At 47.5% G+C, this 17,356-nt stretch overlaps 1 protein-coding gene across 1 annotated transcript in view; it reads right to left on the bottom strand.

The window, feature by feature from the left end:
• The window catches only part of SIRT1 (sirtuin 1), a 104,974-nt gene that overhangs the window by 84,170 nt on the left and 3,448 nt on the right, over positions 1-17,356 (bottom strand). Inside the window, exons 2-4 of the mRNA XM_075348780.1 lie at positions 5,756-5,869; positions 3,306-3,547; positions 2,647-2,799 (exon numbers count right to left, since the gene is read on the bottom strand). Coding sequence (XP_075204895.1) covers positions 2,647-2,799; positions 3,306-3,547; positions 5,756-5,869 — 509 coding nt within the window. The remainder of the gene's footprint in view (positions 1-2,646; positions 2,800-3,305; positions 3,548-5,755; positions 5,870-17,356) is intronic.

Here is a 17,356-nt window from a genome sequence, read left to right as displayed (position 1 = left end):
GGGGGTTGTGTTCCCCTTCAGTGTTTTTTGCTCACCTATTAGGACCCTTCGTTCAACTGACAACACTTTGTCAGGCTCAGATCACTGATTGGTGGAGGCAGCTCTGCAGAAGTTGTCTCCACCAATCAGCATCCAGCCCTAGCGAGGAGCGGGAGAATCGTTCTTCTCTCTCTCCTCCTTCTTATGATAGTCTCCGTCTGCTGCGGAGATCTAAAATGGAGCCCGCGCATGCGCAGATCGCGATCGTCGAGAGCCGCGATCTCTATCTGCGCCTGCGTAGCCTCCGACGCGATGGACTTCAGGAAAATGGCTACGGAAGGCAGCGCATGCGCAGATGAAGATCTCGCTTCTCTGAGATCTCCATCTGCGCCTGCGTCACCTCCGCCATTTTCCGGAAGTCGCGTTGGAGGCAGCGCAGGCGCAGATAAAGATTTCGGCTATGGCCGCCACCGCAGCGATTGCCGGGGGATCAATGGCGGCCGCCACCGCCACCGCAGCCGATTGCCGCGGGATCCATGGCGGCCGCCACCGCAGCGATTACAGGGGGATCCATGGCGGCCGCCACCGCCACCAGAGCCGATTGCCGCGGGATCCATGGCGGCCGCCACCGCCACCACAGCCGATTGCCGCGGGATCCATGGCGGCCGCCTCCGCTCCAGCGGCAGCACCAGCCTCCTCCACCGCTGCATCACTGCCCGGTAAGATACATTCACTTTGTAAGACGCACCCCTATTTTCCCCACAATTTTGGGGTAAAAAAAGTGCGTCTTATAAAGCGAAAAATACGGTATTTCATTCCACATGTGTTAATTCATAGTTTTGATGCCTTCAATGTGAATCTACAATTTTCAGAGTCATGAAAATAAAGAAAACTCTTTGAATGAGAAGAAGGGGTGTCCAAAAACGTTTGGTCTGTACTATAGATACTTCATACAAACCTTTGGCGGGGGAATGGACCTTAACATTTTTAACTTCTTAAATCGAATCTGTCAGGAGGTTTTTGCTATGTAAGCTAAGGACAGCATGCGGTAGGGGTTAAAAAAACAAAATAAACTGGGCCTCTCTTATCAGGCTGTGTGCTATTTACTTAAACTAAAGGCTTAATCAGTTGGCGATTATCATTGGTGTGGCTAGATGGTTCCTGCCATGTTATCTGAAACCTGTCAATGTACAATCTCTATAGAGAGCCTGGTGTGAGTGGGCTAACTAACTCACCTCTGCTGCATTGCAAAATCTAAAACCTCAGATTATATCAGAACGTCTGCAGCCAATAAACTTAGGCTAGTTTCACACATCCGGCTTTTCGCCGGTTTGCCGGATTCGGCGCACGCCAGTACAGTGTATACAGTACAATGGCAACGTGACAAATACCGGTCACATGCTGTCATGTAACCGGAGCTTGTCGTGCTGCCATTGTACTATATACACTGTACTGGCGTGTGCCGAATCCGGCGAAAAGCCGGATGTGTGAACCCGGCCTAAGTGGTACATCATTCGATTCAAAGTCTCCTTGCCTACATCATGCTCCTCTCAGATGAGGTAGCAAAAACCTGCTGACAGATTCCCTTTAGGCTATGTGCGCACGTTGCGTATTTGCATGCAGTTACGTTGCGATCTGCACTGCAGCATAACTGCATGCGTCCTGCGTCCCCAGCATAATCTATGAAGGTTATGCAGGAGACGTGCGCACGTGGCGTATTAGAGCGCAGCACTTCGGCTGCTGCCCGAAGCACGCGTTCTAAATAGTGACATGTCACTTCTTTCCTGCGCTCTGCCTGTAGCCCCCGCTCTGTCTATGGGAGGGGCTGCAGTCAAGAGCGCATGGAATTGGCTTTTTCTTTCTTTTTCATTACGGACTCTTTCTGCAGCGATTTGAAGCGCACGTGTGCTGTTCAAAATCACTGCAGACATTTCTGCAGGGACAAACGCTACGTGCGCACATAGCATTAAAGTTGAGCAAAAAGACTAGCATTTCCCTGGTCCGGCATCTAGTTTGGTGATCCATGGCAGCAGGACTAGGGCAGTTTCAACTTCTGGGCCTGCATCCTGGGTGCATGAGACTAAGGGTATGTGCGCACGTTGCTTTTTACCTGCTTTTTTGCTGCTTTTTCTTCTGCGCTGTTTAATGCCAAAATGGATGTGTTCTTCTATTCAAGCAAAGTCTATGGGAATTTGGGTTTCTTGTTCACACTATGTTGTTCAAAATGCTGCCTTTTTGTGGCAGAACTTTGGTCAAAAACTCAGCTTTGCAGTGCAAAACCCAAATGGCAAAAACAATTGACATGTTGCTTCTTTGAAAAGCTGAGTTTTTGACCAAAGTTCTGCCACAAAAAGGCAGCATTTTGAACAACATAGTGTGAACAAGAAACCCAAATTCCCATAGACTTTGCTTGAATAGAAGAACACATCCATTTTGGCATTAAACAGCGCAGAAGAAAAAGCAGCAAAAAAGCAGGTAAAAAGCAGGTAAAAAGCAACGTGCGCACATACCCTAAGGCTAAGCCTCATGACGTGATAGTGCAGAAGTGGAGACTGCCATGGAGGAGTGGACTGAAGGCCAGACCACTGCAAAGCAAATATTTTTGCTAAACACCAATATTTCTTTACGTCAACAGAAAGGTAATACATTTTGGAGGTCAAAATCTACCTTTGCAAATTTAAAGAATGGTCTTGGATCCTTTCTAAAATACTCAATATCAAACATGGCTTGAGGATTTGGAAGGTCTGGAAAATCCACTGCAAGACGTGCATAAATGCCATCCCTTGATCGGAAGTCTGGTATGCCACATGAAACCGAAACCTGTATTGTGTGATAAATGGAAAACGTGTAATGTCATTCTGAACTGAGCGACAGGAATTAAAGACACTAATCACACAGCCTGACATACGGAGAAGTGACCGTAGAAAATACGATACAGGAATTCCTGTATAAATCATCACCCCCTCTTCACCACAGAGAGAAGATGTGCTCGTTCACAACTCTGGTTTGGCCAATAGCTGTCCTATGCGCATGGTCGGCTCTTGGTTTAATGGAGCCATAACGCAAAACCATAATAGTCATGATTCATTCTATACATCTATTTATCTCTAATTTCATAAGCACCCGAGACAAGGGAATGGTCTCACCCAGTGACTGACAGTCCTACTTGAATGAGCATGCTACATAGATGGCTGTCAGTCATAGTTTAGGACCACCTACTGGGCTACTAAGCCAGTGTTGATTGGCCCTAAATGGTCAATTTCTTTTTTCATATCTTTTTCAAATTTGTTAATTTCCCCCTTCAAAAGGTTAATAAAACAACTTACCCCAGCTCCAGTCAAAACCATTATTTTCTTGCTTTCTTGAAGTAACTTCAAGGCATCCTCCATAGTATTAACGTCCTTACGTTTTTTTCTTTTCGGAGGGTCCGAAAGTATATTGATTACAATCTGCCACAGGGTCATATCATCCAGATCTGGGGGTGCCACAGAATCTGGAAGCAGATCTCTCAGAATGGTCCTAGGATCTGTGCCCATCATGAGGTGCCGCTGAACAAACGTGTATGGTCCTGTAGATGGTTTCCAAGAAAGGCACTTATTGAGTATTCAGAACTCTGCAACCTAATAAACTCAAACCTACTGAACACTTCAAACTTTTTTTTGGGTCCTCAAAAACGAGTGACTACTGCTACAACCAGCGCATGCCAAAAGCTTTCACTTTCTGCATCAACAGGCCGTACAGAATGAGGAGTCAGCAGCAGATTCTATTGGCACCATTTTGGAGTAAATATTTTATATGAAGGCCCCACATTTCATACATTTCTGGTATATTCATGGGGTACACCATAATTGTACAGTAGACATGGATTACACCAATGGGACCTTCATCTAACATGAGAACGTAGCCCTAACGTGTGTCACTGGCAGTGGAGAGGGTGAGAATACAAATACTTTGTTTTAATGGGAATTCTCAGCTCTTCCCCTCAAAAGCTTTGTAATGGTGCCCAGTTTTAGAGAAATGTTCAGTATTATTTATTGTATTAGACAGACATGCATATGCCCACACACTTTATTCACCAGGTAGCATAACACCATGAAAGAAAATATAACTTATATATTTTTATATATAACATATATACTTTATATAACATGCAATGGTGTTTTGGATCAGCTGTTTAACCCCTTCACGACCTTGGACGGATCTATCCGTCAAGGATCGTGTCCCGTTAAGCCCCGCCCCCTGCCGCGGGCAGGCGGCGGTCGGCACACATATCAGCTGTTTTCAACAGCTGACATGTGTGCCTGCTAGCCGCGGGTGGAAGCGATTCCACCTGCGGCCATTAACCCCTTAAATCTTGCTGCCAAAGTCTGGCAGCAAGATCTAAATGCGCGCGGCCATGTTTTTTTACTTACCGCCGCCCCCACCGGAAGTCACGTGCGTTATCACGATCGGTGGTTGCCATCGTAGCACAGGGTCATGTGATGACACCTGCAGCTATGATGTTTCACTTTCGTTTTCCCTCGGCCGAGAGCAGAGGTAAAAACAAAGTGACTGAATCTGCTGTTTACAGCTGTATAGCTGTGATCAGCAGATATATAATAGCGATCAGATTGCTGATCGCTATAGCCCCCTAGGGGGACTAGTAAAATAAAAAAAAGTTCAAATCACCCTCCTTTCCCCCCATTGAAAATTAAAGGGTTAAAAAATAAATAAAATATACACATATTTGGTATCGCCGCGTTCAGAAATGCCCGATCAAAATATAAAATCAATTAATCTGATTGGTAAACGGCGTAGTGGCAAAAAAATTCCAAACGCCAAAATTACGTTTTTTGGTCGCCGCAACTTTTACGCAAAATGCAATAACAGGCGATCAAAACATAGCATCTGCACAAAAATGGTACCATTAGAAACGTCAGCTTGAAACGCAAAAAATAAGAATGCTACATGTTTCGGAAAATGGCGCAAAACGTGCGCCACTTTTATTGGACAAACTTGTGAATTTTTTTTAACCCCTTAGATACAAGTAAACCTATACATGTTTGGTGTCTACAAACTCGCACCGACCTGAAGCATCATACCCACACATCAGTTTTACCATATAGTGAACACTGAATAAAACATCCCAAAAACTATTGTGCGATAACACTTTTTTTGCAGTTTTTGCAGACTTGGAATTTTTTTTGCTGTTTTCCAGTACATAATATGGTAAAACCTATGGTTTCATTTAAAAGTACAACTCGTCCCGCAAAAAACAAGCCCTGATATGGCAAGATTGACGGAATAATAAAAAAGTTACGGCTCTCGGAAGAAGAGGAGCAAAAAACAAAAACGCAAAAACGGAAAGTGCCCGGGGGCTGAAGGGGTTAAAGCCTGACAGCCTCCATTTCTATTTAAAGCTTATGGTCCATCTTCAGCTTTACCATATAAAAAGTCAACAAGAGCAAATGGCAATAAAGGACACTGACTAGTGCGGGGCCATAGCAATCAGTGGGGGATTTGGCATCATATTTCCTACAATGGCAACTTCTAATATGATCTAAGAAGGGGGTCTAAATCCATTTAAGTTTTGCACAAGGTCTATCCAAAGGAAACTTCATATTTTACCTCTCATATCAATGGAGAGAATGAAATGCATAAATGGCCACCTCTACTGTTGGCATACAGTGTATGTCCGCCAGCCATCTTGGCTTACAGAAACAGCATTAGGTGGTCACACATTCTCCAAATAGGTCAGAGCCCTATAGGCACTGCACTCCGATATCAGAATCTGTACCTATACAGGGCTTGGGAGTCCAATCACTGGAGCTGGCGTGGGAAGTTCTATCATCTTCATCACTATCACAAGAATGGAAACCACCGACAAGTTCGTCATCTAGTTGAATAATATCTGGGGAAAAAAAAAAAAAATGAAAATGATGTTCTATTCACATTAAAGTAGATATTGGGATGTTTTTTTCCACCAGGAGGTGAGTGCAGCCAGTGGACCTGGAGAGGACAGCAGCGTGTGGCACAGGATGCTGATCCAAGCACGAGTGTATGGTGGAGTCAGTGAGATACCATCATTACCTTATGTCCAATACACATTAGATGAGTGTCAGCAGAACCTCAGGATGGATTGCCAGGGATCTGCCGGCCAAGGATCCCACTAATCACAATGTGTAGTCTAATCCGAACCCCTGCAGCTCCAAATCATGACCACTGGACTGACGGAGACAGCCAAGAAGTGTAAAGTGCTACGAATATGTTGGCGCTATACAAATAAGATTGTTATTATTATCATCAATGAAGCGACAGCAGTCATGTGCTACCAGGTCACCCTGATCAATCCCGACCACAGCAAGGAAGGACAGGGGGTTGTGATCTCATTATAGTGACCCAAGTTGGAGGATGAAAGGGAAAAAAAAACGCACTATTGTTGAAGAACCACTGATCTAAGGATGGTGAATTGGTATTTTTTTTGGCAACGCATTTCTGAGGATCGCATCATCAGGACAAAAAAAGTGATATGATTTTTTATTTTTTTTTGCCCTGATGAAGGCAATTGATTCTCAGAACCACGTTGACAAAAAAAAAAAACAAAAAAAAAACTAAAAAAAAAAACCACCAATTCATCATCCTTGGATCAGTGGTTCTTCAACAGTAGTGTGGTTTAACCCTTTCATCCTCCCACTCGGATCATCTTCTAAAGGGGCGCTGCAGCAGCTGTTTACATACGCTATTAGTAGTTGTGAGAGTCACAACTACTCAAGGTGAGCCTTGCAACCCACACTAGCCCTCCTTGTTTTCCGGGTAACACCCTATTTGCACCTCTTGTCTTTCCAGTTGTTTATTCGCTTCTGTAGAAAGCTAAATATGTTTTGAGGAATCTCCTTTTTAGCCGTTCTTTCCACCTTGCTCCAACATTATTTTTTTTTTCTTAAAGGGGTTTTCTATGTTATGGTATATCATACACATTACTGCTGCTCTCCATCAGTATACCATTTACATTGACTGCAGCCAATCACTGGATCCAACAGTAGCCAACGTAGACAGTATATCAGCAGAGAAGCAGCACAGAAAGAAGGAGGAAGTATTGGAAAGAGGAAATGCCTCGGCACTAGCAGAGAAAGCGGAAGGAGAACAAAAACTGCTTCATACAAAGCCAAAATGCATCATGGAGCTCAGCTTCACGTCCAGCAAGTGGAAATAACACAGGGTATATAATGCTGCGAGATGAAAGCAGCATTTCTGTGTATGGAGAAGTTGGAGGGAATCATGACTGCCGGATGGACGATCATTATACATTAGGGGACATTAGACATGACAGTTAGGCTATGTGCGCACGTTGCGTACTAGCCCTGCAGAAATTTCTGCAGCGATCTGAAGAGCACACGTGCGCTTCAAAATCGCTGCAGAAAATGTCCGTAGAAAAAAAAAAAAAAAGCCGATTCCATGCGCTCTGCCTGCAGCTCCTGCCATAGACAGAGCAGGGGCTGCCGGTAAAGCGCACGGAAGTAGTGACATGTCACTTCTTAGAACGCAGCGCTTCGGGCAGCAGCCGAAGCGCTGCGCTCTAATACGCCACGTGCGCACGGCCCCTGCACAATCTCCATAGACTGTGCAGGGGACGCAGGACGCATGCAGTTACGCTGCGCTACAAAGCGCAGTGTAACTGCATGTATTTACGCAATGTGCGCACATAGCCTTAAGGCTATGTTCACACGTTGCGTTTTAGCAGCGGATTTTATTTTTTTGTGCTTGTTTATGCAAATTAAAATCTGCTTTTACAGTATGAGCAAAACCTATGAAATAAAAAAAAACCCTCATGCACACTTGCTTTTCTTCCCTGATTGAATTGGAAGACTGAAGCATGTCAATTATTTCACCGCAGAAAGCAAGAAGTGCAAAAACACTGCAAAAAATGTAAAAATAAAATGCAGCCATGCATCTGTTGTGGTTTTTATTGACTAAGAAGGGAATTTTGTTTACTTACCGTAAATTCCTTTTCTTCTAGCTCTAATTGGGAGACCCAGACAATTGGGTGTATAGGCTATGCCTCCGGAGGCCGCACAAAGTACTACACTTAAAAGTGTTAGGCCCCTCCCCTTCTGCCAATACACCCCCCGTGCTCCCACGGGCTGCTCAGTTTTGGTGCAAAAGCAAGAAGGAGGAAAAAATAATTATAAACTGGTTTAACTTCAATCCGAAGGAAACTCGGAGAACTGAAACCATTCAACATGAACAACATGTGTACACAAAAAAACAGGGGCGGGTGCTGGGTCTCCCAATTAGAGCTAGAAGAAAAGGAATTTACGGTAAGTAAACAAAATTCCCTTCTTTTTCGCTCTATTGGGAGACCCAGACAATTGGGACGTCCAAAAGCAGTCCCTGGGTGGGTAAAATAATACCTCGTAAGAGAGCCGTAAAACGGCCCTTTCCTACAGGTGGGCAACCGCCGCCTGAAGGACTCGTCCACCTAGGCTGGCATCCGCCGCAGCATAGGTATGCACCTGATAGTGCTTCGTGAAAGTGTGCAGGCTCGACCAGGTAGCCGCCTGACACACCTGTTGAGCCGCAGCCTGGTGCCTCAAAGCCCAGGACGCTCCCACGGCTCTGGTAGAATGGGCCTTCAGCCCTGAGGGAACCGGAAGCCCAGCCGAACGGTAAGCTTCGATAATTGGCTCCTTGATCCACCGAGCTAGGGTTGATTTGGAAGCCTGTGACCCTTTACGCTGGCCAGCGACAAGGACAAAGAGTGCATCCGAGCGGCGCAGGGGCGCCGTACGAGAAATGTAGAGTCTGAGTGCTCTCACCAGATCTAACAAGTGCAAATCATTTTCACATTGGTGAACTGGATGAGGATAAATAGAGGGTAAGGAAATATCCTGATTGAGATGAAAGGGGGGTACCACCTTAGGGAGAAACTCCGGAACCGGACGTAGAACCACCTTGTCCTGGTGAAAAAACCAGAAAAGGGGCTTTGCACGACAACGCTGCTAGCTCAGACACTCTCCGAAGTGAAGTGACTGCTACTAGAAAAACCACTTTCTGCGAAAGGCGTGAGAAATATCTCTCATTGGCTCGAATGGTGGTTTCTGAAGAACCATCAGCACCCTGTTTAGATCCCAGGGTTCTAACGGCCGCTTGTAAGGCGGAACGATGTGACAAACACCCTGCAGGAACGTGCGTACCTGTGGAAGTCTAGCTAGGCGCTTCTGGGAAAACACAGAGAGCGCTGAAACTTGTCCCTTAAGCGAACAAACCCTTTTCCGTCCAGATTGAAGGAAGGACAGAAAAGTAGGTAATGCAAATGGCCAGGGAGAAAAACCCTGAGCAGAGCACCACGACAGGAAAATTTTCCACGTCCTGTGATAAATCTTGGCGGACGTTGGTTTCCTAGCCTGTCTCATAGTGGCAATGACGTCTTGAGATAACCCTGAAGACGCTAGGATCCAGGACTCAATGGCCACACAGTCAGGTTGAGGGCCGCAGAATTCAGATGGAAAAACGGCCCTTGAGATAGCAAGTCTGGTCGGTCTGGTAGTGCCCACGGTTGGCCGACCGTGAGATGCCACAGATCCGGGACCACGACCTCCTCGGCCAGTCTGGAGCGACGAGGGTGGCGCGGCGGCAGTCGGCCCTGATCTTGCGTAACACTCCGGGCAACAGTGCCAGCGGAGGAAACACATAAGGGAGCTGAAACTGCGACCAATCCTGAACTAAGGCGTCTGCCGCCAGAGCTCTGGGATCTTGAGACCGTGCCATGAACGTTGGTACCTTGTTGTTGTGCCGGGACGCCATGAGGTCGACGTCCGGCATCCCCCAGCGGCAACAGATCTCCTGAAACACGTCCGGGTGAAGGGACCATTCCCCTGCGTCCATGCCCTGGCGACTGAGATAATCTGCTTCCCAGTTTTCCACGCCTGGGATGTGAACTGCGGATATGGTGGAGGCCGTGGCTTCCACCCACATCAAAATCCGCCGGACTTCCTGGAAGGCTTGTCGACTGCGTGTGCCGCCTTGGTGGTTGATGTATGCCACCGCTGTAGAATTGTCCGACTGGATTCGGATCTGCTTGCCTTCCAGCCACTGCTGGAACGCTTTCAGGGCAAGATACACTGCCCGAATTTCCAGAACATTGATCTGAAGCGAGGACTCATGCCGGGTCCACGTACCCTGAGTCCTGTGGTGGAGAAAAAACCGCTCCCCACCCTGACAGACTTGCGTCCGTCGTGACTACTTCCCAGGATGGGGGTAGGAAGGATTTCCCCTTCGACAATGAAGTGGGAAGAAGCCACCACCGAAGGGAAGCTTTGGTCGCCTGAGAGAGGGAGACGGTCCTGTCGAGGGACGTCGGTTTCCTGTCCCATTTGCGTAGGATGTCCCATTGAAGAGGACGCAGGTGAAACTGCGCGAAAGGGACTGCTTCCTTTGCTGCCACCATCTTCCCCAGGAAGTGCATGAGGCGCCTCAAGGGGTGTGACTGGCCTTGAAGGAGAGATTGTACCCCTGTCTGTAGTGACCGCTGCTTGATCAGCGGAAGCTTCACTATCGCTGAGAGGGTATGAAACTCCATGCCAAGATATGTGAGCGATTGGGCCGGTGTCAGATTTGACTTTGGAAAATTGATGATCCACCCGAAACTCTGGAGAGTCTCCAGGGTAGCGTCGAGGCTGTGTTGGCATGCCTCTAGAGGGTGCCTTGATCAACAGATCGTCCAAGTACGGGATCACCGAGTGACCCTGAGAATGGAGGACCGCTACTACAGTAGCCATAACCTTGGTGAAAACCCGTGGGGCTGTTGCCAGGCCGAATGGCAGTGCCACGAACTGCAGGTGTTCGTTTCTTATGGCGAAGCGCAAGAAGCGCTGGTGCTCTGGGGCAATCGGAACGTGGAGATAAGCATCTTTGATATCGATCGATGCAAGGAAATCTCCTTGGGACATTGAGGCGATGACGGAGCGAAGGGATTCCATCCGGAACCGCCTGGTCTTTACGTGTTTGTTGAGAAGTTTCAGGTCTAAGACAGGACGGAAAGACCCGTCCTTCTTTGGGACCACAAACAAGTTGGAGTAAAAACCGTGGCCCTGTTGATGAAGAGGAACAGGGACCACCACTCCTTCTGCCTTCAGAGTGCCCAGCGCCTGCAGAAGAGCCTCGGCTCTCTCGGGAGGCGGAGAAGACCTGAAGAATCGAGTCGGGGGACGAGAGATGAACTCTATCTTGTAACCGTGAGACAGAATGTCTCTCACCTAGCGGTCTTTTATTTGTGGCAGCCAGGTGTCGCAAAAGCGGGAGAGCCTGCCACCGACCGAGGATGCTACTAGAGGAGGTAGAAGTCATGAGGCAGCCGCTTTGTTAGCGGTGCTCCCAATGGCCTTTTTAGGACGTGACTTAGACCGCCATGCATCAGAGTTCCTTTGTTCTTTCTGAGACCTTTTGGACGAGGAGAATTGGGACCTGCCCGCGCCCCGAAAGGACCGAAACCTCGACTGCCCTCTCCTCTGTTGGGAGAGGTTCTGCTTGGGCTGGGGTAAGGATGTATCCTTTCCCTTGGATTGTTTGATGATTTCATCCAGGCGCTCGCCAAAGAGCCTGTCGCCAGAAATTGGCAAACCGGTTAAACGCTTTTTTTTGGAAGCGGAATCTGCCTTCCACTCCCGTAGCCACAAGGCCCTGCGGACTACTACCGAATTGGCGGTCGCAACTGCCGTACGGCTCACAGAGTCCAGGACAGCATTCATAGCGTAAGACGCAATTGCCGAGGTCTGGGAGGTAATGGAAGCCACTTGTGGCGCGGCCGCTTCAATTTTCGCTTGACCTGCTGATATTGCTTGTAGCGCCCATACGGCTGCGAATGCTGGGGCAAAAGAAGCTCCGATAGCTTCATAGATGGATTTCATCCAGAGCTCCATCTGCCTGTCAGTGGCATCTTTAAGCGAGGCCCCATCTTCCACTGCAAGTATGGATCTAGCCGCCAGTCTGGAGATTGGAGGGTCCACTTTGGGACATTGAATCCAACCTTTAACCACTTCCGGGGGAAAAGGATAACGTGTATCCTTCAGGCGCTTAGAGAAACGCTTATCCGGACAAGCATGGTGATTCTGGATTGCCTCTCTGAAATCAGAGTGGTCTAGAAACATACTCTGTGTACGCTTGGGGAACCTGAAGCGAAATTTCTCCTGCTGAGAATCAGACTCCTCCGCCGGAGGGGCTGAGGGAAGAATATCCAGCAACTGATGAATGGATGCAATAAGATCATTCACTATGGCGTCCCCGTCTGGAGAATTAAGATTGAGAGCGCTCCCAGGATCAGAATCCTGATCAGCTGTTTCCGCATCATCAACCAGAGAATCCCCCCGCTGAGACCCTAAACAATATGATGTCGAGGGAAATTCTAAGCGGGCTCGCTTAGACGATCTGGGGCTAGGTTCTAAGTCCGAACCCTCCGTCTGGGATGTATGAGATACCCCGTGATGACATTGTTGGTCCAACTGAGGGGGGGGTCAGGGAACAATGATTCAACAGAGTCCCTTTGCTGAGATACCGGTCTGGACTGCAAGGCTTCTAGCATCTTAGCCATAGTCTCAGAGAGTTGATCCTTAAAGGCTGCAAACTCAGTCCCCGTCACCTGGACAGTGTCAACAGGTGGCTCCCCCTGGGCCCCTCTTAGCAGAGGATCCGGCTGAGGAAGTGTCACAGGCAGGGCTGTGGAGTCGGTAAGCCAAACCTTCGACTCCGACTCCTCAAATTCTCTTGCACCGACTCCGACTCCGACTCCTACATATATTGCTTAGTTAGGTGAAAAATTTATTGTAGTACATGAATATGTGTATGTGAACATCAGACATTTAATAATTTTTATGATACGATAATCAAGATATTTGGATAGAACATAAAATATATTTATTGGAATACAACTTTAGAACACAAAAAACTGTAATAAATTGTAAATATGTAATACACTATGTAATATACAGTAGATTACATATATATATCTTGTGTGTGTATATACACACTGTGTGTATATATATATATATATATACACACACTGTGTGTATATATATATATATATATATATATATATATATATATATATATATATATATATATATATATATATACACACACTGTGTGTATATATATTATATATATATATATATATATATATATATATATATATATATATATATATATATATATATATATATATATATATATATATATATATATATATATATATATATATATATTACATATTTACAATTTATTAGTTTTTTGTGTTCTAAAGTTGTATTCCAATAAATATTTTATGTTCTATCCAAATATCTTGATTATTGTATCATAAAAACAATTAAATGTCTGATGTTCACATTGTACTACAATAAATTTTTCACTTAAATATAAGCATTATACTAAATGTTATTATTTAGTAAAATATTCAGCACATTCTGCATTGCACTCCTGTCCCCAATTTATTATATATTTTAAGAGTCGGAGTCGGTGCATTTTATACCGACTCCGACTCCACCAAAATGAGCTCCGACTCCACGACTCCGACTCCGACTCCACAGCCCTGGTCACAGGGGTCGAACACTGTACACAATGAGGGTCAGTGGAACCTGCCTGTAGCTGGGTCTTACATGCGGCGCAGGCAACATAATAAGCCTGTGTTTTGGCACCCCTGCCTTTTATGGGCGCCATGCTATAGTTTTCCCTGAGTAACACAATAGGGTATATAGCCAGAAAGAACTGTGCTCATACAGTGTAAATTATATACAGTACACAAATAATGTACCCATACAATACAGCACCATGGGGCTAGCACCACATGTGCTGTTTACCAGCCGCCTAAGCGGTTGTGAGGCCACCAGAGACCGTGTCTGGGTCTCCCATGAATATGTCCCTCTCTGCAGCGTCGGTGGAGCTGACAGGAATGGCTGCGGCGTCCTGACGAGCTGAGGAAGCTGTGGGCGTGGCCTAGAAAGAGCGCGAAACGGGCGCTCATACTGTGTACAGTGAGGGGAGTGGAGCATGTAAATCATACTCCAGCCCTCATTGCTGCTCGCTCCGTGCAGCGTCCCGCCCTTCCCCTGCCTGTCAGGGCTGAGGGCGGGAGAAAAAAAAGGGAAACTAGGCCGCAATGAAGCCGGGGACTGTAGTAATAAACGCGGCCGCCGTAAAAGCGCGGTTGCGTGAAAGTCCCCGGCGAACTACAAGTCCCAGCCGCGCCGCAGTGTCCCGTGGCAACGGCGGTCAGTGCGGTAGCCCTTACATATAAAACACACTCAGCGACGCTGAGTGTGTAATGGCACATATAGACCCGGTCAGCGCCGCGGTCCCCGGTGCACTAGCACACCCAGCAAAGCTGAGGTGATGCCGTGCGCGGTCCCCATAGGGATACAGAGTACCTTTAAGATGCAGGGCCATGTCCCTGAACGGTATCGGCTCCTATCCATCAGGCTCCACAGGAGTTGTGGATGAAGCCCGGTCTCAGTGCCTGGAGACCGATAAGATCCCACTTCACCCAGAGCCCTAAGGGGGATGGGGAAGGAAAAACAGCATGTGGGCTCCAGCCGCCGTACCCGCAATGGATACCTCAACCTTAACAACACCGCCGACAAAAGTGGGGTGAGAAGGGAGAATGCTGGGGGCCCTATATGGGCCCACTTTTCTTCCATCCGACATAGTCAGCAGCTGCTGCTGACCAATCTGTGGAGCTGTGTGTGTCTGACCTCCTTCGCACAAAGCAAAAACTGAGCAGCCCGTGGGAGCACGGGGGGTGTATTGGCAGAAGGGGAGGGGCCTAACACTTTTAAGTGTAGTACTTTGTGCGGCCTCCGGAGGCATAGCCTATACACCCAATTGTCTGGGTCTCCCAATAGAGCGAAAAAGAAAACTAACTTTAAAAGAAAATCTGTCATCAGGATTGTCCATAACTAAGGACATGGCTATAGTGGCGCTGCTAGACTGGTTTAAAGGGAACCTGTCATCAGAAATTTAGCTTGAAACCTAAAACTTTCCCCCTCTGCAGCTCCTGGGCTGCATTCTAGCAGGTTCCTGTACTTTTTGTGGCCCCTTTTAAACCAAATTAAATACTTTATAAACTTGTACCTTTTGCTATGTAAATTTTGTAAATTGTCTATGGGGGCGGGCTCTCTGCTGACCGTTGCTGTTCCTCCAGCACATTGACGCCGTCCCCCCACGCTCCAATTCATCCATCAGGATGCTGCCCACTGCGCCCGAGGTGCCGCCCACGCCAGGATCGCTGGTGACGTGTGTCACAAGCACGAGATTATGGGCGGCGCTGTGATTGCATCGCAAGTGGCCGCCCATAATCTCTTGGACGCGCTTTCCCCCACTGCCTGCAGTGTTCTGCGCAAGCGCTCGCCGGCCAAATAACCCGACGTCGCCTCCTTCCCATCTTACCCCGCAGCAGGGCAAGATGGGAAAGAGGTGACGTCGGGTCATCTGGCCAGCAAGCGCTTGCGCAGAACGCTGGAGGAAGAGGGGTAAGTGCGGTCACGAGGTTATGGGCGGCACTTGCTAATGACACTCACAGCGCCGCCCATAACCCCGTGCCTGCGCAAAACGTCACCAGCGGTCACACGTGCACACAGTGCACAGTACCCCTACAGTCGCACAGCGCATGCGCGGGACCACGGGCGGCGTCCCGATATATGAAATTCAGCGTTGGGGGGGGGGGGGGGGTTGCGTAAATCTGCTGGGAGGAACAGCAACGGTAAGCAGAGAGCCCGCCCCCATGGACGATTTACAAAATTTACATAGCAAAAAGGTACAAGTTTATAAAGTATTTAATTTGGTTTAAAAGGGGCCACAAAAAGTACAGGAACCTTGCTAGAATGAAGCACAGGAGCTGCAGAGGGGGAAACTTTTAGGTTTAGAGCTAAATTTCTGATGACAGGTTCCCTTTAATAGATGCCCTCAGTATAGAAATCTGCAGCCTGGATTTTGTAAAACCATCATTAGATATTTCAGCTTCCTAATCTATTTGTGCAGCGGGGCTGGACTGTCATTAGGGTCTTCAGCTCTGCCTGCGGCTAGGACAGAACAAATCGCAATCAGAAAAGATAAAAGGCAGTGGAGGGGCAGTGGCAGAGCCGAAGACCCTAACCCAGTCCAGCCCCACTGCACAAAGATCAGGAAGCTGAAATCTCAATGATGAGTTAAAGACATTATCCAGTACTTTTACATAGCGGTTGCAGTCAGGTACTGCACATCTGCCTCCGATTGTTTCAAACGAAAGGCGATGTGCAGCACCCGACCGCTATCGGAGGACAGAGCAGCTCCAGAACTGAGCATTTCTGGCTGCCTGTTACTGCCGCCAGCACCGAGGACATCTGATCAGTGGGGTGCAGACAATCAGACATTGATAACATCTGAAAGAAAGGCCATCAATGTAAAAGTAGTGGTCAACCTCTAACAAAAACCACCCTGCAGATTTCTATGCTGAAGGCATCTATTAAATCAGTCCAAGGCCAGTTTCAGATGTCCGTGTTTACATCAGGTACAAGCCACACGTATTGTTATGATCACGCGTGTGACACGTACCAAAGAAAACAGGTCTTTGAAATAAAAAGATTTTCTATATTCACCTGTATCCAGCGCTGCTGTCTTCGGCTCTGCTGCCTCCAGCTTCTGAACGCCGCTCATTATATTCATTGATTCTTCACCGCACTGAGGAGCTGGAAGCCGAAGCATTGCGAGGACAGCGCTGGTACAGCACCACGGGGACAGGTGAGTATTCAGCAAGCAGTGTGTGTGCAGTGACGTCCAGGAGGTCATCGGATTTGCCAATGAAATCTGTTCACAACCTGATGACAGGCGCTACAGCGGGTGTCACCAAGGTGACTTCATGGGTTCATCAGAGTTCATTGGGAACTTTGATTACCTCCTGGACGTCACTGCACACCTCTCACCTGTAAAAAGCGAAACCTGCCTTTTGTAAGCGTCCATTTACTGCCAAGAGAGCAGGTTTTGCCTGCAGAAAAAAGTCCCCAGGAACCCATTCCTTTGCACACAGCACGTTATGCCTTATGCCCGTCGGGACTTCTTTCCCATAACCAGAAGGGTTATTGATTTCAGGAGCACTGGAGCCATATACCTGTAGGGCTCATATCCCTGACATACTTACCACTTTTTAGTCTGGGTACCTATGGACGCCTGACAATCACGACTGTGAATTAATCGCGCTGGCTACCTCAAAATATCCGCCACAGTACCTTACCCTGACCTGAATGGACTTAAACTAGTGGAATCCCCTTATGCTGACACCCGTTCTGACTACTCTTTCCTTATGGCAGTGGAATTACGCCTTAATTTACATACCCTGTACTCCGGTAACGATTATTCTGCATCCCCATAGCCAGGGGTG

Source organism: Anomaloglossus baeobatrachus, chromosome 5, assembly GCF_048569485.1.
Source record: "Anomaloglossus baeobatrachus isolate aAnoBae1 chromosome 5, aAnoBae1.hap1, whole genome shotgun sequence".
NCBI lineage: Eukaryota > Metazoa > Chordata > Amphibia > Anura > Aromobatidae > Anomaloglossus > Anomaloglossus baeobatrachus.
This window is presented reverse-complemented; position numbering and strand designations above follow the sequence as displayed.